The sequence below is a fragment of the Python bivittatus genome, unplaced genomic scaffold, assembly GCF_059951505.1.
Source record: "Python bivittatus isolate LINGU-HERP-01145 unplaced genomic scaffold, Pbiv_v1 ctg000850_np1212, whole genome shotgun sequence".
Classification (NCBI taxonomy): Eukaryota; Metazoa; Chordata; class Lepidosauria; order Squamata; family Pythonidae; genus Python; species Python bivittatus.
In genome coordinates this window covers 26,784,909-26,808,330 of record NW_028277112.1, presented here as the reverse complement: position 1 = coordinate 26,808,330, position 23,422 = coordinate 26,784,909, and the positions used below count along the sequence as shown (strand labels likewise).

General features: G+C 37.1%; 1 protein-coding gene and 1 long non-coding RNA gene across 9 annotated transcripts in view; one reads left to right on the top strand and one right to left on the bottom strand.

The window, feature by feature from the left end:
* Positions 1-229: 229 nt before the first annotated feature.
* On the bottom strand, positions 230-10,693 carry LOC148213795 (uncharacterized). Of its 4 annotated transcripts, none has more exons than XR_015793705.1 (4): positions 7,903-10,603; positions 6,324-6,480; positions 2,525-2,724; positions 230-1,433 (listed from the first exon to the last, which is right to left on the bottom strand). It is a non-coding gene; the product is annotated as an uncharacterized LOC148213795 (long non-coding RNA). The 4 variants fall into 4 exon arrangements; XR_015793704.1 differs by lacking the exon at positions 230-1,433 and adding an exon at positions 10,615-10,693 and having other exon boundaries at positions 2,312-2,724; positions 7,903-7,984; XR_015793703.1 differs by lacking the exon at positions 230-1,433 and having other exon boundaries at positions 2,312-2,724; positions 7,903-7,984; positions 9,008-10,606.
* Positions 10,694-17,284: 6,591 nt separating this feature from the next.
* The window catches only part of ZNF608 (zinc finger protein 608), a 125,788-nt gene continuing 119,650 nt past the window's right edge, over positions 17,285-23,422 (top strand). For 3 of the 5 annotated variants that reach the window (XM_025166027.2, XM_025166029.2, XM_025166030.2), the window contains exons 1-2: positions 17,285-17,604; positions 20,677-21,694. In XM_025166027.2, coding sequence (XP_025021795.1) covers positions 20,837-21,694 — 858 coding nt within the window. In that variant the 5' untranslated portion in view covers positions 17,285-17,604; positions 20,677-20,836. Of the gene's footprint in view, positions 17,605-19,070; positions 19,860-20,676; positions 21,695-23,422 lie in introns of those variants that run through there. The other 2 variants (XM_025166031.2, XM_025166028.2) reach the window with 2 other exon arrangements.

Below are 23,422 nucleotides of genomic sequence, written 5' to 3'. Positions count from 1 at the left end.
AGATTCATCTCTGTTCCCCCCTTTATCCCCTCTTCATCAAGAAGGGGAGATAACCACCACTACCAAGATATAAGCAATCATTTTCATACATAGCTATTGTAAGATTCTATTCCATTTTTAGTTTTAATGTCTTCCCATTAAATCAGTAACAGTTTAATAATGAAAAGTTTTAAAAAAAGATTTGTTTTTATTAATTTACACATTAAGCCAAATATTTTTAAAAATTACTTTTGTCAACATGACTCACCTGCACATTTATTTTTAAGAAAACCAGAAATAGTCCAAGCAACAAACTGACTTTTCATTTTTTTTCTTCTATGCTGATAACAAAGATGTCAGATTAGAATACAAGGTTTTTGAAAATATATGAAGACTCATCTTAATCCATGCTTTTTAATCTTTCAGTTTCATTTTTATTTCTCAGTCACAGATGAGATATGTATATATTTTTAAAAATTGTACTATGTTATTGACAATTTAATCTCTTATATTTCTTAAGCAGCAAAGAATAGATGTCAACTATCATCAATAGACATGGAGATATATATTTGTTGCTGTGTATTTGTTACAAAAATTGAAGTGTTTTTATTTACTTTATTAACACAAGAGCATTAGAATGGCTTCATAAACTAGAGCCTTCCAGTTGTGCCTTGGAAATATTTAAATGCTATTATATTACAGCTGAACATTCAGATTTTTTTCCCTGTGAAATTAGTGCTTTTAGGCTGAATTTATGTCTGTCAACAAGTAATGATCATGGATGTGAGTTGGCTCATAATCCAGAAGTACTAGGTTACAATGTGTTGCCATGGAAACAGTGTTTTATTGCATTTTCTCTACTTGATTTAAACCATTTGACAATCATAGCAACTGTTTGCCTGTCTTCCCACATCATAAAAAATTCAAAAACATTAACAACCTATATATATATATATATGTATGTATGTATGTATGTATATTTGGACCTCGCTATTAGAAAGGAAAAGAAAGAAGAGAAGGAAATGACAAGCTTTTACTTAACATAGACCTTTGGTAAACCATTTATCTCACAGAATGTAAAAAAGTGTTGGAAAATTCAATCCATGGTTAGTCATTGTAAAGCTTTGTCTTGCCTATAGTTCATTTTGTTTATTGCATCATATATCTTTTATATTCACTAGAACTTTAGCTTGAAACAGCATTTCTTCAACAAGAGCCATGTTTCCTCTAACACTGTTTATGGTATCTGAAACATTATTCTTTGAATCCAGGGCGCATTTTCAATTGAGCAAAGGTCTGTAACTGAATACCGCATGTCTGTATTTATTCAGGATCCAGAGTAAGAAATATCTTCGTTCATGTAACATTAATCACTTTCCCAGTGTTCAGCTGAGGTCATTGCCACATTCCTAGCAGTATTACGCCGAGTCAAGATTAATCACATACATTAAACCCTGCAAGAGAAGGACGTGGAAAGGATCTGAAATTAGACATTTAGTAAAAGAGAAAGGGAGGTGGAGGAAGAAAGAAGAAAAAAAGATAGCAAAAAAATGAATATATCATTGTGTTAGTATATCAAGAATTTAGTATCTCTTTGGATTTTTCTTCAGTTTTGGTGCAGTTTACCAATGTCAGCTTTTCATTAGAAAACAGACTACAGGGAATGATTAGTGTTGTTTTTAACTGTATTGATATTTTATTGCTGTAAACCGCCATGGGGGATCTTTTTTGCAGCTGAAAGGCAAAACACAAATGGCCTATAAATAAATGCAAGTTAATTAAGTGATGTTTAGACTAACTAACTATGATTGGGAAGGACCTTTCTGAATGAGAAATGTACCTACATACACTCCAATTCAATGACTAAGCTTAGTTTATATTCTGCTTTGGTGGCTGACACAGCTCATTAAAAAAAAAGAAAAGAAACAGATTCCCTGTTCCAGATACCTACAGCTGTGAAACATATCATCTAAATAAATATGAAGATGTGACTATGTACTTGTGCAAGGAATTACTCCTAAAAAAAAAAATAGGATTCTTTGTGATAAAAAAAAGTCTACAGTACAGTACATGATTATGTGAAGATCTAGCTGATACTGGAGTTTGTGTTATAGTATCTCATAGCAAATTCCACATCTGAGCACCAGAACATATGAGCTTGGGTCATGTCTGGATCTGAAATTCCTCCACACGACAGCTATTTCCTAAAGAGGAACAACTTAAGGCAAAACCAGAAGCTGCTTTCCAAGAAGTCATGACTTCCAAGGACGTTCTAATATTGGAGACACACTTTCTAAACATTTTCAAATCAAAATTTATTCATTCATATATCCAATCTGTATAGCTACCAATCTCACATAGATGATTCTGGGTGGCTCACAACAATTAAAACACCAAAAATATCAAGAAAATTACAAAGCAAAAAACAAAAAACCCCAAACAAAAGTATAACCATATTAAAACCATTAAATCATCAAAACCAGTACAACAAGCAGCTGACATACAAAACACAACATTCAGTATAGCCATCAAACAGCCTCCATACCACTACTGGATCCCCAGATACGAAGGCAGAGTCACGTTTTCAGGGCCTTCTGAAAGGCCAATAGGGTCGGGCCAATCTGATCTTCAGGGGGGATGAGGTTCCAAAGGGTAGGCGCTATGACAGAAAAGGCTCTCCTCCTGGGCCCTGTCAGATGACATTCCTTAATAGATGGATCCTGAAGCATGCCACTTCTGCCGGACCTGATGGGACAGGTAGATGTAAAAAATACATTCACTGCTATTTGTTAACCTTAAAATCTATCAGGTACACAGCTGAGACCAATATTGCCCAAAATATACAGTGTAAAGAGAAGACATGCATAAGATAGAAGGGTGCAGAAGCAAAAGAATGCCAGAAAACTAACATTATTTATTTTATTAGATCTTTTGAAGAGAACTTATTCTAATTTATTCCAAGTGCTCACAGACTGCACTGGATATGATTTAAGGGGGTATCCAATACAAAATAAACACTGTACTGTCTTTTTTTTTTTTTAATATTTTCCCTGTAATCCTTGTGAGCCTCATTTTGAGTGTGTGTATATGTGCCTATCAAAAGAATAGTAGGTCAGTTTCCAACTTCAGGAATCAAAATTATTAAGTATATTTAATTGTAGTTCAATATAATTCATACCAAATTAATTATCAATTATCAGCTTGAAGTTTCCTACAGTTTCATCAACAACTTCCAGAAAAACAAGGATCATTTGAAAAGAAAGAAACAAAGCAATGAAACAGTATTTTAATTAGAAACAGATCAGATCAATCAGACCTAATACTGCTTAATATAGTTAACTAAATCCTGGGGAAAAAAATCAGCCTGATCAACTGAGGAACTGAACTTCCACTGACTATCATAGTGAAGCACTTTTACAGTCTACCTCCCACCTCCAACTACTGCAGTTGTCCATACCAGGAAAGATGAAGTAGCAAAGTCTTAGTGTTCAGTCCACTTCTCATATTAGACTCTCCATTAGACTCTATGTATTTTATAGTGATCATTCTGTAAGTAAAATTGTCTTTCAGGTGAGATCAACTCCCAGTGACTTTCATGATGTGATATGGAAGTGAGTCAACACTGCCTTCTTCAATGGTGCTTTGTCAACTTTCCAGTCTAACTTACAGCATTGGAATTCCCAGATGGTCCCCATCCCAATCAGGACCAAATGTGCTTTGTTTTATAGAGATAACAAGGTTGACTAGGTGATTTTATATTAACATTTAGTTATTTAACCCATTATGTTAACCTTTTGCTTCTCCCATCTCTTCTCTTTGTTCCTCGTATTGCTTGTGTGTTTTAATAAATGTTTACCTTAAATTGCAGTGACCTGAGTACACTGCCAAAAAGGTATATATAAATATGATCAGTAAATATGTATAGAAATCTATACATATCAATAGTTGTTCCATTTTCCAGGTCACTGATATATATGATCTGATAGACTAATCAGATCAGATTACTGAATGCATTTGTTCATAATGTATTTTATAAATTCCATCACAGAATCCAAGGCAACTCTTTGATAATCTCCTACTCAAAAACTGATGAATTGCTTAGCTTCAACAAGGCATCCTGTCCTCCATACAATGTCATAATTTATAAGAATATCCTTTTTTAAGGTAACGTTTCTGCAGGTGCAAGACTTTTTATTATTTCACACTGACTTAATACAAGGGTACAGTGAAATCACATTTTGGCAAATTAATTGGAGGGATGGGTGTATGTTATTGAGGAAAGACTGTTGGAGAGTAGGGCGTAACAGAGGATGTATGCTATTTGTATCAATTTATGTCATTTGCATATCCAAGTGCATATATAATTATGCCATTCCTTTCAGAGACCCACTTGAAATTTTATAGAAAATTGATATATAAAAGAGTGGTAAGTAGCCAGATCATTTCAATAATTTCACTTTTCAAGCATTAACATGCTTGCATAAAAATCAATATCACAGATTTCACTACACTGCCATGGAAATGCATACACATTTCTGTTATACTCTGTTCTGGGTCTTGTTATTTAGTCCTCGGCAAATTACTATTGCTAAGCATTATTGTACGAAGAGAAATTAGAATAATACCTGAACTAACCAGTTTTGCTTTGAGATCAGCTTTGGAAGACACGCTTGCGTGCTTACTGATGAGATCAATTAGACTGGTGAGCATGATGATAGCCAGCTTTTGGGGAGCTCTTCCAAACAGAATGTATATTTATGGATCACGTTAGTTTTAGAAGCCCAGTTGTTTCCTTAAAAGTTACTTTAAGCGTATTTAACTACATTATTTTAAAGAATAACTCATAGTGCAATCCTCTTCATTTTCCCACAGAAGTCCTATTCATTTCAATGATTCAACAGATAAAAGATTGAGTCAAGAACTGTAATCTTCTGCTCATGTTCTTGAAAGTAAATGCACTAAGATCTTACACTATGGGGAATATTTCTAAATAAATATGTCTAGAAATGAGCTGCAGAATGAATAAGCATATATAGAAAATCTAGTGATGTGAGATGTCCACTGTATGTCCACCAAGATATGAAGAATGTAGGGGCGACTACAAATGTTTTGCATAGACTAACTTCATTATTTTAAATATCTTTTAATATATGATAACAAACACATCCAGTTAGTAGGCATTACTATGGACACAAGTCCTTGCTTCCTAACAATCCAAGTCTGGAATTGCACCACAGGAAAACTACTCTTCAAGATTATTCTAAAATAAAATAAATTTTCCATTGGCTGACAATCTAAAGATGAACATCAAAAGCCTTTCTCTTTAAAAAAGGAATTTTTTAAAAAGGACATAGTTTCCCCTGAATGTGAGGTATAATATCTTTAGAATGCAATAATTAAAAAACAACAACAATTACAGTAGTATTATCTGGACCTTGCAGCTGTATTTCCTTGTTTTGCATTGGCAGTGTGTATTGGAAGGTTATGACAAACCATGAAAATTGCATCTTAAAGAGTTTTCTTTCTTTTCCTATGATCTGATTGAAACAGACAGCTACATTTTGTGTATATATAATTAGGCAGTAAAATAGTCTTTGAAGGCAGATTTCATTTAGTATGTGAGTCACACACAACAGGCTTTCATTCAACAGCCAAAGACTGATCTTTTTAATGCCTTAACTTGCTCAACCTGTTTTCTGGATGCTATACTCTACAGGAGAGAGAGAGAGGGGAGAAATGACAACAATCTTTTGGACCAAATTTCTTCAAAGAAAAAAGAGAGAGAGAATGAGAATGAGAATATGAGAGAGAAGAATCAGGAAAGCCAGCTGGACAAATCTGAGGTGCTTAACTTTACAAGGCATTGCCTCCCCCACCCACTTTCTTCCCTACTTAATGGCCAGTATGGTAATGAATGCTGCACCAGCTCAGGGTGTATCTAATACCCCTGATAAAAGGCTATTGTGGCAGTAAAACTAAGGCCATTTTTTTTTCATCATCACCTCTCAACAAACTAATAGCATAGGTTTTATTCTTTGTGGCTTTTTAAAATTATTTTCACTGCAAAGATTTTTAAAAAAGAAAAGGAACGAATGGCATTCAGTTCCATCAACAGTCATAATGTTCAGAGGAAACATCTTCAGAAAAGCAGGGCTATCTTACAAGATGTGATTCACATATTGCCTCAACAAAACATTTTCATGGACGGTGGAAAATACAAAAAACGTCTGAGGTGAATAGTACCTCAGTGTTTGTTCTTATGCTTTCTAAGCACGTTTGCTCCCACTTTATTCCTTAATAAGTTGATGAAATGGGTGATAAATAAAACTCTGAGCTACGTATACCTGTTTTGATTCCACAGATGGGTCAGTTGTGATTGCTTTGAAAGTAACCCATCGGAAGGAATTGTATCTGTATTGAGAACTGTTTAGATGCAGTCATCCACCTCAACCACTAGAATCCACCAGAAATCTCTGCATTCCAGACCATGAAGAAAATATGCTGCAGAAAAAATGGGTCATATGAAAGGCAGCCTCTACGGGGTACTTCCAAAGCAGCTAGAGGGTTTCGTGTATTTGGCCCAAGACAAGAAACTGTATTTCTATTTATTTATTTTATTTATTTAGAATATTTATATAACCGTCCAACTCACAAACACATGGCCCTGGGTAGTGTACAACACAACAGTTAAAAACTCCATAACAACCTAAAAACAATAAAAAATAAACAGATAAAATGAACAGATAAAACCAAGAAAGTGGGAGAACAAACATCACTTAATCTCATATAGCCACTTTGCAGGCTCTCCCTGAGATCCCAAGGCTGATTAAAAAACCAACAAACATGCTTTAAGGGCCTTTCCAAAGGCTAACCTCACCTTGGGGGGAATTATTTTAAATTATTTTATTTGTGAAGAAATCTAGCATTAATGCAAACTAATCAGTTGGGGAGAAAATATTTCAAGTCAAGGTGATAAAACCATTTATTATTTAGATAGAATTTCTTTCCTAAATGGTGAGTGTATTAACCAGTTCTTTAACTGTACATCAAATTAGAATACACGAAAGTGTCAGGCTGAACCAGATTAGCATACTGTCTTTAATTTTGACCTTGTAGGATTCTTTTTTTCTCTAAAAAGGATGACACAGAAAAGCAGACAATATAAACTGGCAGAAATTAAAATGGATCCACATTAAGAAATTTTTAAACATAAGTTAAACTTACTTCCTGCGGGACACACCGCTTCGACCAGTTCCAAAAATGAACAAACCAAAAAGTGCTGTACTTTATGGATCTATAACCCTTTCAATATAGCACACGTTTAAGAACTGTACAAACTACGGCACCCAAAGTTTTATACGGGCCATTGTTTCCCTTCTTTCAATATAACAAATTACTTGTTATATCCATGCCCAATCCACAGGTTTCCGGCAGCCAACTTTCATACAGTTTTTGGCCTAATTTCAAATCAGTGTTGAAAGAAATCAGATTTCTGGTCAGAACTGTTGACCCCAAACAGCCAGGTGAGCCCAAACAATGGGGAAGGTTTACGGAACTCAACTCATGAGGAAGCCAGGCAAAAGGGCAAATCTTATAGCCCTCTTCCCCCACTCCCCCGCCCTTTGGAATGCTCACCGCAGTGATGGGATAATTAGCAAGAAGGGAAATGTTTGTATTTACATTCATTGGAGATGAAGGGATTACAAGAGAGTAAGCAGGCACACAATGGGGAATTCATATTGAAAGGAATGTACTAGCACCATTTGTTTGCCTAGCCCACTGGCTGCAAGCAGCTTAGGAGGCAAACAAAAGCCTTTAGTGTGAAACTGATTAGGGTCTTGTCAGTTTCAGGCAGGAGCTGCCAGCCAGCTCCAGAGTTTTAATCCACTAATTAAGGTCAGAAAGTTGAGCTTGTTAACTTACTGTTAGCATTTTTTAGGGTCCTCCTATACTGTGGAGAAAAGCAGCTCAAGAAGAGATCACTTGTTTAGGCAATCTCTCTGCTCTGTGAGTGGGGGAAAAGGAAAAGAAAAGGGTCAGGCACAGGACAGCATGTACTAATTGACTGTAATGGTGAACACTTGACTGAAAGGAGATGCTGCAAAGGTTGTAAATGCAGGCATTGGTCGCAAAGTTACTTTTTCATCACCGTTGTAACTGCAAACTGTCGCCATCCGAGGCAGTTGCTAAACAAGACTACCTGCACTGCACTATTCAAGGACACATCCTTTCCTTACCTCCCCTTTAACTGCAACATATGTAGATGAAAAAACACTTCCTCACACTATCACATTCAACAAACTTTCTGCACATGAGCATTTTGATTTTGCACACGGGCAGTAGTTCAGTGGTAGACTGTGTGTTCTGCACCCAACAACTACAATATAGTTTCTGTGTCTGGGTACTATTTCTGCACATTTTCCACACCCTCTGTAGATCTCAAACCTTTTCCAGCTTGTGTTTCTGATATGTTTGGAACTACAGAGCTAGCAGGCAACACCTCGGCAGCTACGCATGCCAAACTAGCTAAAAGCAGAGTGAAGAAAATGATACCAAGCAGTGCCTTCTGCTTCAGACAGCCCCTCCCATACCTTCTAGTACTCTGTGAATTAACATATCCCTTCCATCTTCCTTCACAAAAAGAACGATACATACAGTTCTGACTATACTCAAAATGTCATGTCCATATGCACAGTGATGCTTAAGTTTGTGAACCCCTTTGAATTTTCAACATTTCTGCATAAATATGACCTAAAACATAATCTCTTCTCCACACAAGTCCTAAAACTAAATAAAGAGAACCCAATTGAACAAGTGGGTAAGGCTCCAGGCTAGAGTCCATGAAAGCCGGCTGCGTGAATTTGGGCCAGTCAATCTCTCTAAGCCCAACTCATCTCACAGGGTGGTTGTTGTGGGGAAAATAGGAGGAGGAAGGAGAACTAGGTTTGTTTGCTGCCTTGAGTTGTTTATAAAAAATAATAAAGGTGGGATTAAAAAATCTAAAAAAAAAAGAAAGATCCAAAGCTACCTATTTATGTATATTGTTATAGTGATCTCCAAAATGTTTCTTCCAAGAGATTTCTGTGGGAAGAGTAGCAAAACAAAATGGATTTTTGAAATAATTAATAATAATTAATAATAATGCATTGTGAAGCCTCAAGATTTTTGTTCACGATAGGGTTAGATCAATATTACTGAGTGAATGCTGTGAACACAACATTTTAGCAAATTTGGTATGAATGTGTTAAATCAGCGCATTCTGAAAAAGTTATATGTCAGCAAAATTATTGTAATAATATGCTGATCTTAACTTTGTTTATTATAGAAACAATAACAATCTGTGTTTTCTTCTGCAATAGCATCTCTGGTATCTGTTATCTACTTCCAAATCTGGAAAGTCTATTGTATAGTTCATCGAATATGAATCAGCAATGTGATTTGGGTGCAAAAAAAGGCAATTGCAGTGTGTTAGCCAGCATTAACAGTAATTTCCAAATGACAAAAAATAATCATTCTTACCTTCTGCTTTGATCCAACCCAATCTAAAGTATACTGGACACCATACTTGAAGGGTTTATAGAAAATGTATACTAAATCCCACTGAAATTCTACTGATGGTAGCAATGATATCTCCAATAGGATATTTTATGTTAATATGTCATTTATCAAACAGATTTCTTAGAAGCATTTGGGTTTATTTATCATGCTGAGGCATAGTTTGTTTTAACTAAGGTGTGTTGTACAAACTATAGTAGTCTATATAGACCATGGTTTGCAAAAATCAGTGGCTGATCTCCCACTTAAAAGTAAGCCAAACCAAACCAGTCCAGAAACAGACCACCCAAAAAACAGATCCCCTCTTTTTATGGTTTAGTGCATTGTGTGAACTCTAAAACAGAATCTTTAAAAAAGAGGTATGTCCATTTATTCAGATGTAACAATACCAACGATAATTTACCTGCATTAATTTATATGACATCAGTTTAATGAACAAACCATTTTTAATTTTTAATTCTGAACATTTATAATACATCATTTAACATTATTTCAGTGTGTATGATTTATGCTAAATTTGGAAGGGCAATAAACAATGCAGAGTTTGGCACTGATTTAAATATTGTAATGGAATCCTTTTTCTTTATTTTTTAAAAGTTACTTAAAACAAGTACTCACCTTGCTCAGGATATTTATATATTTTCTAAGATCAACTGCTACAGGTTACATACAAAAGAAAGGATTTTTTACAACATAGGTATATTTGTCAGAAATTCTGAAGAACAGCTGCCAGTCACTGTATATACCATTAAGCCAAACAGTTTTAATACTTTATGATTTGCTATACACTAGTACCATTTGCTCCTTCAATTTTTTTTCAGAAAAATGTGATCTGGTCCCCATCATGATTAAGATAATCTTCAAGCAAATACCCAAAGACATATAAAAACAATTCTTTTAAAGTCAGACATTTAAGAAAACTAATTGCATGGACCCACTTAGAAGTATATGTAGCAAAATACTACAGTATATACTTATGTACTTAAAAAAACTTATATGGCCAACTATCTCATGCAGTAATCCTACAAATGCCCTCTTCCTAGGTGGCTCACAACAGCCAATAAAAACAATATACTTTACCACTTCCATTTTGCTGCATTTAAAATAGTGTCCAAATTGCTTTATGATCCAGAACAACTTGTTTATAGATGACTTTTTAGCAGCACGGCTAATGTAAAAAAAGAGATGTTCTATCAGCTTTCTATAAATAGGCATGAAGACATGACCATGCTGCATTCAGAGATTTGAACATAAGGCTCTGAAAATCAACCAGTGAAATGCTATAAAAGGACTCTTTCATAATAATGATTATACAGCACATTCACAAAACTCTTTATAAGATGGAAGGCCTTCAGAGAATACAAGCATATTTCTAGCTTATGTTTATTACAGTGGCTCCTCTGATTAATTTTCTCTTTAAGAAATTTCACAGAAGCATAAATTAAAACAATTGGCCCCAACACTATTAATCACTTTATATAGCCAAAGGGGTTAATATAATTATCCCCCAAATGCCTCTTTTTTCTCATTATTTTCCCAATACATCTTCAACAGTCACAATGAATCACACAAGTCTCTAGCTAAATAAGGTCTTTCTTTTCTTTTAACTACACTTGTGCTTTTCTACAAAAACAATAAACCCAAACCAACTGAGTTCACAGGTGCATTAACTGATGCAAGTCTGTTACCTGTTGATAAACATGGGTGATTGGTTTTTTAATCTGTCTTGCAAAATGTATCCAGCTGAAAAGATGTAAATTGATAAAAAAGCAAATGGAAAGTTTGAGCATCTTTGTTACCTCTGAATGCCAAATTCTACTAATGTCTTTGTTTTACTTGGACTTGATAATACAGTTTCTTAATAGTCATAGTCAAGTCACACATGCTTTACTTCAAGAATAAAAAATGGAGAACCACATACAATATTCTAAAGAAAGGTAGAGGGTACAACTCACCTTCTTCAATTGGAAATATGCAAGATGGGCTTGTCACTTAATTTTTAAAAATAGTTCAGAACTAAGTTATTTTGTTCTTTTAAATATTAATAATCCCAGTTGCATCCAATGTTATGGAGGTGACCCTTCATTTACATATCCAAAATTATCCTTGCTCTCCTTCTCCTGTGCTTCCCCATTTGTTCTAAAGTCTCTCAATCCTCTGAAGCAACTTTGAGAAGTAACAGGAGTGTAATTGGTAAGAATTTGTTCCACAGTCATCTTTGTTCCACAGGCAACAAGGCACAACTATAAGCAATTCTGGATGACAGCTGGATGTGCATATATTTATATGTGTGGCCTTCAATCGAGGCCCTTGTGCAGACTTCAGAGGCAAAAAAGTTGGCTGATTTTTACTTAAGTAATTAACATTTGAGATTATTTGTGGAGTGAGCAATTAAATGTGTATAGATATATGTTGATTTCACAAGCTGCAATCTATGGACACATTAAATTATTTGTTTTAATGACTAATTTAGCACCACTGTGTTATGGGAGTAGGATATGAAAAACCTCTAGTATTTGTCTGTTAGATTATATCATTGCACTTTTGCAAATACATTTAAAGTAAATGCATTCCGCATTTTAATCAATCAATACAGTTCTTTGGTTAGTTGATAGGAGAAGATGGAGATAGAGGAGAAGAAGAGATAGAACAATTCAAATTAACCATTTTTAAATCCCACTGATGTGACTAAATTAGTGCTGCATTTCACTTTACTGTTCAACTGAGAAGGATCTGAAATCAAAATAATGGCAAAGTTAAAAACAACTAAAGTTAAACGTGTTCCATCTTGAACCGACAGAGGTCTACGTAAATCTAATTATATGCATGAAATAAAGCTTTTGAAGAGCTTTAGACAACCAAGAAGCAAACTTATTGATAGTAAGTAGGTAATGGTAAAAATATTTTAATGACTACCATATCTGAATCACTGCTTTTAATTGTAAAATGGTAATTAATCCTAATAAGCTCTATATTGTTATCAGTACAACTGCTATTCTAAAACCTGGAGACTAACAGCACAGCCATCCTGCTTTTAAAGCTTTACTATTCCAACTTTGTCTACATTCTGTCTTCCTTTTCCTGCGATAATAAGATGAGACACCCATTTCTGCTTTATTAACAACATGTTGGTGCTAAATATATGAAGTATCCCCAGGGGTCTGCTAATATGCTCCAGGTAATTGTGCCTTTTAGAAAACAGCATGATTCAAAATCCACAGCCATTAAAGTAGGGTTATTTTTGAAAACACCTACCCTTTTCCCATTAATTATATTCTGAATTATCAGAATATGGTGGGATGGAGTGATGCTATTTCACCCCTGTCAGTTTCAGTTACAAAAACATTTGTTCAATGGACTATCCTTCTGTAACATTAGGATTGTATAATACAGATAAAGCAGAAGCATGTTTGCAATCTCACCCAGTGACCATTCCTTGGCGAGCGAACAGAGTAACTATTCAGAAGCAATTTTCTTCAGGCTGAATTTATGTGCTGACCGTATAAGATCACTTCCCATAATAACCCTCCCCCCACCCAGTGTTAAATACAATCTGTCTCCCACTCACTGTAATAATAATGTGCAAATGACTGTAATTTTGCAGACATGAAACAGCCTAAAGTGAAACATGTCTAAACAAGAGGTTGATTTTGAAAAATTGGGGCTATTAACCAAATAAGTAAAATATATATTATTCAAAAAAAGAAAAGAAAAATCCAACAGTGACCTGTGTAAGTACTATGTTATTTAATTCCCCCTCCCCCCAAAAAACCCTAATCATCTCAATGTTACTTTCTTATAAATAATAATGTGAAAAGCAGTGAGTAAAAAATAAGAGGAAACAGACAGACTTTGTAATTTCATCGAAAAACATCATGGGAAAGACAGAAGCAAAGGAAGAAAAGTATTTTCAGAAATTCATCTATGAGTGGCTGTTGCTGACATATCAATGGTTGATTCTTTCTGTCCAGGATTGTTGGTGTTATTTAGTGCAAGTGTTGCTTTAACAACATTTTGAAAAACAAAAAGATCCAAGTATCATATACTGATTAAATTAGTATAATATATAGGTATTAGTATTCACGCTTTTTCATTTTTCTGCAATCCTTCAAGTAACTTGATCACAGTTATATTTTCATTTTGTAATCTGATTTCTGTAAACTTTATAACAAGCACATCTTAAGCCCTGCTTCGGAGTAAACATGCATAGGATTGTAAGACTGCAATCCTATTAAGACTTAGTTGGTTGCAATTCCGCTAAAAAAAGTCTACTTACTATGAATACTTCTCTTCAGGTTTTATTTAACACACTAGCCAAAACACAGCTTTCACAATTAGGTCCAAAAACCAGCGCCACAAAGCCATTTCAAAGCAGTTTACAGAGTTGAGAGTTTTATGATTATTGCTGAACATTTTTATAGCAAACTTCATTTCTTTAACCAGTAGATTTCAGCTTGTTTCAAATGCCCACTTTGCAAGCATTTGCTATCGTTAGCATATTCTGAGACACTCTGTGTGGGAATACAACCTAAGAAGTGGGACAACAGGCTTTATTTACACTGCAACTACACTGCTATAAACAGAACTATTTTCCAGATTTCTCACTCTCAAGAAACCTTCCATTTTATAGCAACACTATAGTTATTTAAACTGTGTCAAGAAGTGTTTCTCAAACTGTTGAATTCTCCCCAACTCAACCATTTTAAAATTTACTCTTAACTTTTTTTCCATCAAGTTTACCACTAACATCAGTCCTGTGGCTGGGTGCATAAAGATCCTCTCATGAAGTCCAAGTCATTCATCTATTCATCTATCTATCTATACAGAGAGGGAGGGAGAGAGAGAGAGCCGAATTTGTGCTATTTATGAACTGGGATGCTTAATACACTACTGACATTTCAATAGGTATAGAACTGGCTATCTCAGCTCTTCCTGAAATAGCATTAGCCTCAGCATTAATAGCCACTTCTCCTAAATTCCTTTCCATATCTTTTTGTGATTTCTAAAATGAGAAGAAGGCCACACGTTATGCAACTTTTTCTCAGCTTCAAGAATCCGTTATGCAAATAAATCTTCTACACCAAATATCATTTGGACTGGGTGCCTGGTAGAAGGTAACCAGGTAAAATGCTTTAGATTTCTCTTTGTAAGAACAGATTGTCAGCAGGAGCAAAATTAATGGAGCACTTGTAATCATGAGATTTCCCAATGCACACAAAGAAGTCTCCAGTTTGGCTTGGTGGACGGATCTTAAACTTCAAATCAAACTTGAGTAAGTTCAAGATCTCAAATCTTACAACTTACTCTACTGAAGCAAGTTCTTACTTTTGGAAGGCAGTGTGGGAGTTAAAATTCTAAGATATGTGTTAAAAATTATGAGCTTTTTTTAAAAAAACAAACTTGACAATGAATTCCACCAAAATTGGCATGAGTTAGGATCAATTCACATGACTATTCTGCGCTTCATATGGTCTACATCAGTGTTTCTCAACCTTGGCAACTTCCAGATGTGTGGACTTCAACTCCCAGAATTCCCCAGCCAGCAAGGCTGGCTGGGGAATTCTGGGAGTTGAAGTCCACACATCTGGAAGTTGCCAAGGTTGAGAAACACTGGTCTACGTCATTCATCATAGCTGCAAAGTACACAACAGATCACAACAAGCCTTATTTCTTTGTAAATATGTAGTCTTATATTACTGTCATTGGACTTTACTGCTCAGCTCACACATTGCACTAAGCAATGATTTTGTGAGGTTTTGTTGAATAAGCCACAATGGCTGGGTTCATAAATTATTCTGTGCTATAAGTAATTGTTTATAAACTAAATAATTGGATTACACATTGTGTTAAGCCAAATCCAACGAAATCACATTATAGCTTAGTGAGATATCTGAATCTATCCCACGATTGGTGTGATGGTAAAAGCTACCCCTCCCCCATACACATGTAGGCCGCATTCACTACTGTACCAAATTTTAGTGACAGTGCAGAACTATCCCAGCCATTGTTTAACACATCTTTAAAAAAAACACACACACACAACAGTAATGGATGTTTTTTGTTGCATAACATGAAATTTTTTTGCAGAAGAATTTTAGGGCAATTGGCAAATGTGTAAGATGCGAGCAAGAAAGCTGGTCGTTGCATCTGTACATTGGCTACACTTTTTGAACTCAACCGCAATGGTAAGCACACTAAGTAGCTCAAACCTTTAGGCGTGGTCAAAAGCAATTCTTGCTAGGTGAATATTTTCTTTTAAGGAGACTCATAATATTGTTTATTCACCCAGAGATTTGCACCAAGTATCCTATGAGTACCAAATACCTCCTTGGTACCAAAATATCAAACCACACAGCTGGTTACAAGCTGTCATAATTTGGTGCCACACACTTCAAATTTTATACTTTTAAATTTTGGAGAAAATTGCTTATCTGATCAAATATTTCTTTAAAAACGCATTCTTGATTTCCACTGATCAAAGATAATAGTAAACCCAAAAGGTTCTTAAAGTAGATGTAAAGAAACACATATGTCCACCTAAACAATGACTGCTATTAAATACCATGCATTAATAGTTTATTAAGCATGGCCACTGAGAGATAGTGACTATCTTCCAATAACTGGACGTTTTGATTATTTCAGGTTTTTCTTCTCAAGTTTGTAAAATAGGCTACCTGGAACAAAATAACATACTCTTTGCAGAAAGAGCGGGGGAAGGGCTGCTGAGTTAGGTTCCGCCAATGCAGACTTTGCAATTTTCTGACACCAGAATAAACCGCAGCTTTAATGCATTCTTGGTTGTACATCCACAACAAAATATAATTCTTGAGGAACTGCTTCACTGGAAGGAGGTTAACTGGAGGGACGGGGACCAGAAAATAATTGCATTCTCACTGATGTGTTCACGCGGTTGGTAAGTGGTTTCTTGCTATTCCAGTTCACTGCTTGCGGCAGTAAATCAGCAGGCTGGAAACAAAAGGGTTACTCCTCTCCATAATAAAAATCGAACTGTCCTACTTAAGTCATATTGTAAAAACGAGCAGAAAATAAAATGTGGAAAAACGAAGGGAGAAGGGTGAGAAAAAACGATCTCGCAGCATGTTGGCTGAGTACCCCTGCAAAGCAGGGTAGGTGGGGGAAGGGAAGACGGACTGTTTTCCTTTGGGAAACTGTCTTGCCCCTTCAGCTCTAGCAAAACGACGAAAACGCTCACACATCAATATCAGAAAAGACCTACGTACAGAGTCAAAATGGCACAGATATTGAGTGGAAAAAAAAAGCACTTGGAGAAGCGGTAAGATTGTCAATTGATTCTTGGAAAAGCACACAAGGAAGCCATTAGTTGTGGCTTTGCACGCACACGCAAATCTTACACGCTGAAATTGCATGAATGAGGGAGTCTCCCATATTCCGTCTCCAGGAAATATGGTGCAGTCCTACTCCCTCCATACCTGATCCTTTAATTTAAATAAAATGTATAGGCTAATGCCGTAATTGAAATAGGAAACATATTTGTATCTTGCTGTAGCAGGAGACTGCCTATTGGAGGACTCCTATAGGCTGGGGATTGCAAAATACAAGGGGGGTGTGGGCATGGGGGGTGTGCGCGCATTTCTCACACCCTCCGGCAGCTAAGAGGAGCCACTATCCAATGAGGAAGCTCAGTTTCATAAAAGCTGGGCTCTGATTGGACAGAAGGGAAAGGGCATTGGGAACAAAGAAAAGTCCCTTTCAGGTACGGGAGTCTGTGCTTGCTTTACACTCTCGCTTCTCTCCAGTTCTGATTTCTGCTGCTCACTAGTGCAGTAAAGGCAGCTGATTTGCGTAGTGTGTGTGAGAGAGCGAGTGCATGTGAGAGAATGAAAGACTCTATATTTTAAAGTTTTTTTTTATTTCAATTTAGAAAAGCCTTTTAATGATTCACGAAATCTGGTGCTCTTTTCTTCAAAAAGCCCCCCTAAATCTGTCGAAGAATTTAGATTTTTTTTCCAAAAATAAAAAAAAAAATCGGCTGCAACAAAACACACTCAATGCACTTGTAGAAGGAAAAGGTCAACTCGATTCAATACAGTAAGTACGACTGCGTGGTGTATCGATAGCACTTTAGAGGGGATATCTAGAGCTATCTTATCTCTCTATCTGTCTCTCTTTCATATGAAAAGGGGAGCGAGTGTTAAGAAATGTGTGCACTGAAAAGAAACCGGTGTAGGTGGGTTTAAAAATAAAATACACGAGCAAGGGTATGTAGGAGAGGGTGCAAGTGTTGCAGTTTCTCACACAAATCATCCTTAAAGTGCACTTGAGGGGAAGAGCAGTGGGAGGGAGCGCGCTAAAGCATATTACCTTTTGGGGTTTAACTGACCAAGTGGGGGAAATAAAATACGAGACTTAAAGATCAGCCTGTGTATCGCCTTGTCCCTTCCTTCAGAACCAGCCCTAAAACAAAGAGCTCGATAAAGAAAGCCGAGTTTAAGATCCTTTTATTGGGGGAGGGGGGGTCTTTTGTCACATGCAAATCTGATATTAAAAGCGGGGCAGGGGGAGGATGCCCGTGTGTTGCGGGGGCAGTGAATATTTTTCTACCACCATCATTAAAAAGCTGCTCCGGTTTCCCTCCCCCGCTGATAGCAAAAAAACAAAACAAAACACAGAACTGCCATGATCCAATAAAGAAAATACTAATTTGAATGCCACGGAATGTTTTGTTGTGTTGGAGAGAGAGAAAGAGGTATTTAAAAACCCGCCACGAAGCCATCCTCATGGCGGGTCTCTGACGAATTCCTGATGGCACCGAATTCAAGGAAAGGGTGAGAAGGGGCCGCTCGCCCTCCTCTCTCTGCAACATACGGTTTGCAAACCTGGGAAGCTCATTTCACCTCTTATCTCGGGAGCAGCCACTTCTCGGGAGCAATGCTTCAGATGCATAACTTGTAGCTGCGCCAGCCCCAGAAGGTAGGGAGGGGGAAGAGAGGATGAAGGAAGAGAGAAAATAGACACCCCCCCCCCTTTTTAAAGACCAGATCAGTATTTTCTTGATACGGTTGTCACCCATTTTTTGTTCTCACGACAACCAATTGAGCCCTTGATCCTCACGTGATGTGAAAAGCTTGAACTGTAACAAAATCGCTCCTTTTAGGTGGTTGGTTGCTACTAACCCGCCCATCCCCCTCCCTCCCTCTTCTGTTTTCTCCCTGATACATTTCCAGCGAACCAACTCTGCAGTTTCCAATCTATCAACAATTCATTACAGTTTTTATCTTCCAAACACCAGCTAATTAAAAATACTAAGCCAAGCTCCGAAAGGCGAGGAGGAAAGTAGGAAATGTGAAAGATGAACCAGCGTTGGCTGAAACATTTTCGAGGGGAGGAGGGAGGGCCAAACAAACCTCTGCTCTAAAAACAATGACACGTATTTTATCTCTTTGGATTCTTAATTACTGAATTGCCCATTCCATGATCTATTTGTTTTAGAGCTCTCTCTCCCCCCAGCAACTGATATTTGATTGAAAAAAAAAAAAAGACTCATAACCCCCCCACCTTTAAATGATTTCCTCTGCTTAGTATTATTTGCTTCATTTTAAGACTCTCTTGTTTCAGCACCCCAGATGTTTTGATAACTGGTTTATCAGACCCTGATTTTATTCCCTCCCTCTTCTCCCCTCCTTTCCCCATCAAGTTAGTTCAAGAAGTCAGATCTGTCAGGACGGGAGGGGAAAAAAAAGCCACTTCCCGACTAACAGGCGGAATCCAGCCCAGATTTTCAGTCCTTTCTTCCCCCCCCTTCACTAATTTTCCTCGATGTTAGCACATTCTGCCTTGTAACAACCGGACGCCTGTAGGTTTGTTTCATGGAATCATTACTTACTGATCAGGATGGCTACAGAAGCTGGAACTGAAGACGGGATGTGAAGTTGGGGAAAACATTTTGCAATTTTTATTTTTTTATTACAATCACATTTTGGTGCTTGTTCAAGGAAAGGAGAAAAAAAGATTTTTTTTTTTGGGTGCTTGTGGCTTCTGGTGTTTTGAATGTGAAATATTATCTTTCAGCTTGTGAAGTTGTGAGGAACAAAATACTTAAGAAGGAAAACCTTTTTTTTTAAAAAAAAAAAAAGGGTGGGAGGAAAGAACCTCTGTTTCGTGTGCCAAAAAGGAAGGAAATATGTTTCTCGACGATTACTCTGCCCGAAATGTTAGTTGGTTTTTACTTCTTGATTACTTGCTCTTTAAGTAAAATGAAGTGGGATATTGAGTTCTTGCTGAGACAAGCAAGAACAGAATTTTGATTCTCTGGCTTAATTTTAAAAAATGATAAAGGATTAAAGGTAAGCAATGTACATAATATGTATGTAAATATTTGGACACAGACATTAAGGAAAAAAAAGCAGATTCCTTTTAAAATAATTTTAGCTAAGCTGTGTCAAGCACACACTCCTTTGCGGTTAGAGGCCACCTTGGTGTAGAGCGTTTAAAGCGTATGTCTTAATCAGTTTCCTGTATAGTCAGTAATACTATATTTAACAGTTTGAGCAGTAGGTGACCTAAGTGGACATTAGAACCATTTTGAGATATGTTATCTTATATGCATTTTAAATAGAAATGGAGCATTCCCCTTCCCCTAGATTAAAAATCTTAAAATAAATGCACTTTTATTGTTGTTAGTGGTGGTTGCTGTTATCATTATTATTATTTGGTGGGTCTCAGTTAATGCTCCCTTACAGAAACAAGCTAATTCAGTCTAGGGAACAGCCACAGAACTTGAAGGGAGTGGTGGTTCTTTTTTTTTTTAAATGGTGAAATGGGTTTTAGAGGTAGAAGTTCTTTCTTTGTGCTTAGATGATCCAGAATCACATTTGATATTTTTGAATTTTAAGGATTTAAATGCTGCAATTTAAGAGTTTGATTATTTGGGGTTTGGGGGATTTTTGTTGGTTTGTTTTTGGGTACATAGCATTTTAAGAAATGATCATGGATGATGGGATGCAACTGTAGAAAAGAGGCTTATTATTAAAGGCTTTGATTTTACAGACCTCTTAAAAATTAATAAATGGAGTGACTTTTCTCATGTGCCTCTATTATCACTTTGACTATATTCTGATAAGACCCAGCCAAGAAATATTCGACTTTTCCCCTTCCTCACAGGAAAAGGTGCACCTGGACTTCAGGGTATATATCCAGATATACCTGGGGAAGGAAAGCAAGAAGAGTTACACTTTAAAAAGCCCCACGGAGATAAACGAATGTCCCCTCATCTCCAAAGGAAAGTTCGTCTGATTTTTACTCAAGAGGTCTCATCTTCAGGATGTCATTGAACACTTCCACTGCTGGCAAAGGTGTGGATCCAAACACAGTTGATACATACGACAGTGGTGATGACTGGGAAATCGGGGTTGGGAATTTAATAATCGATTTGGATGCAGATTTGGAGAAAGACAGACAGAAGTTTGAGATGAATAATTCCACCAATTCCAAGGATTGTGGGAGTCTTGCTTCTAGTGGGGTTAATCCTACCTCAGCCTTAGCTGATGGCCTAAAATTTGCTTCTGTTCAGCCCCCTGCTTCTCAAGGGAATTCCTCACACAAAGAAACTAGCAAATCAAAAGTGAAAAGGAGTAAAACTTCGAAGGATGCTAGTAAATCTCTGCCTTCTGCTGCCTTGTATGGAATTCCTGAAATCAGCAGTGCTGGCAAGAGGCAGGAAGTCCAAGGGCGCACAAGCGAGGCAGGTGGCATGAATTCAGCACTGGGTCAAAGTGTGAGCAGCAGCCCAAATGGCAATAATAGCACCACCAGCATCAATAACAACACTCTTGCCTCTTGTGGGAAAAATAAAGAGGAGAAAACAGGTAAAACCCAGGCCAGCAGAGGCTCCAAGCGGGATAAAGATGGAGGGAAATCCAGGAAAGACAGGCAGCTTGATCTGCAGCAAGGACCCTCAAACAACTCTAGCCAAACTGCTCCTGGGCACTTGTATAGTTTTGGGGCCAAGGGAGGTTGTGCTGGGAGCAACATCCCTTTCAATTGTACCTCCTCCTCCACAGCTGGGGATGCGAACAAAAGTGCTGCAGATTCAGGGTTAATGGGGAACTCTATTTTGGTAAAGAAAGAAGAGGAAGAGGAGGAAAGCCACAGGAGAATAAAAAAGCTGAAAACAGAAAAGGTAGGAGTAATTCACCATTCATTGTTTGATAAACTTTCAACAACTCTACTTCTTCTGTTTGTATATTGTCCAGTATTTCTTCCTGATTAATTTTCTCGATTGCCTACCTATGGCCTGGGGTTGAATGTTATCTATCTGGAGTATTTGGTTTTTAGGAAAAGATACCTAAATTGTCACTTTGATGAGTTTTGCCCTCAGTATATTTTTTTCTTGCAAGTTGGGAGGTTGCTGTCGGTGTTTGGAATGCAAGCCTTTTGTGTGTATCCTACTCTGAAATCCTGGAGGTGTCTGTGGGGGGGTGGGAGGTGTCCTGTCCCTCCAGGTATCTGAATAACTCACACCATCCTTTGATTACAAGGGAGAGTGCTTAAACAGGTTCTTGCTCCTTTAGCTCCTTGAATTAGAGAGATAATCTTGGTGTGTGGGGGGAGGGGGGTGTTGGAGAGTTATTGCCTGTTGTACAAAAGCCAAGACGCTCTACATAATTCAGAAACTGCCATAAGGCATGCTTTGTCAGCAGGCATGCCATGTGCTTATAACCTGTTTGGTGCAAGGCCAGTGGGGGAGGGGAGTCCACGCTGTCCCGAAGTCTGTGTGTACAACCTTTATCTCCAAATATAGATGAACACTTTGTCCTCTGTCCAGAAGTCTCTTTTCCTCTTATCTACATTCTCAGAGAGTTCCTGAATGTGCACTGCCTGTTTGTTGAGTAGCTGAAAAATGTGTGTGTTTTTCTTCCTCTTCACTAAAGTCTGAGGAATGTGCTCTGTGAAGGATAAATGGCCTTGCATTGTGAGGGGAAGTGGAAGCTGCTGATTTCTCTCGGCTGCTCACTGGGGCAGGGTTTGGGATAAGCAACAATTGTTCTGTATCCAGAAGACAGAAGGTTTCTTTGTCATCCAGGGAGCTATTGTTGGGTTATAATTAAGACTCAAATTAATTCCACAGGTTGTTTAAACAAAAGACAACCCCTCCCTACCCCCACGCAGGGTAATAGCTTGGAGTGTGATTGTATACAATTGTCCTGACATTATTCCCCTTTACAATTCCCAGGCGAAATGTTCAGAAGTGAGAAAGTTTTTAGGTAGCTTATTTAGTATACTGCAGTTCACAGAACAACTGAAGGCGTGCTTTTTAAAAGATGTTGTTTGGTGAATTTGCATAACACTTTAGTGGATATTAGGCTTTTGAAACTTCTTATCACTATAATCATTTGCTCCAAAAAAAAAAGATTGTGTAGTTTAGAAACCGAAAGATGATCTCCAAGGTAATTAATTTAGGGCACATAAACCTTATTTAGCATATAAAATTTAATCCTAGTTGTAATGACTGCAAACTATGGCTTTGAATGGTCTGTGTTATACTCTCTTCCTCCTCCCTTCATCCCCTGCTGCGACCCCCAGCAAATTGAAAAAACTGGCTCGGTTTACATCCTAAATTTGGTTTGTCTGCGGGGTTAGTGCAGTGTTTCTCCTTGCTCTGAAAACTGTCCTAAAATCCCATGCTTGTTTTTTTTTTTTTTATTAACTTGGTACAGTAGGCATTTGCTTTTGTTGCCAATAGTCTTCAAATTGCAGTTCTCTAATCTGCTTTAACTATCTAGATAAATTGCCCTAATCCAGTCTTCACAATAGTTGTGGTTAAAGAGTCAGAGCCATTTGATTGGATTCACTGGATGCCTGGAATGTGGGAGGTGCTGCCCTTTTGTAACCCCCTTAGCCTTTTAAT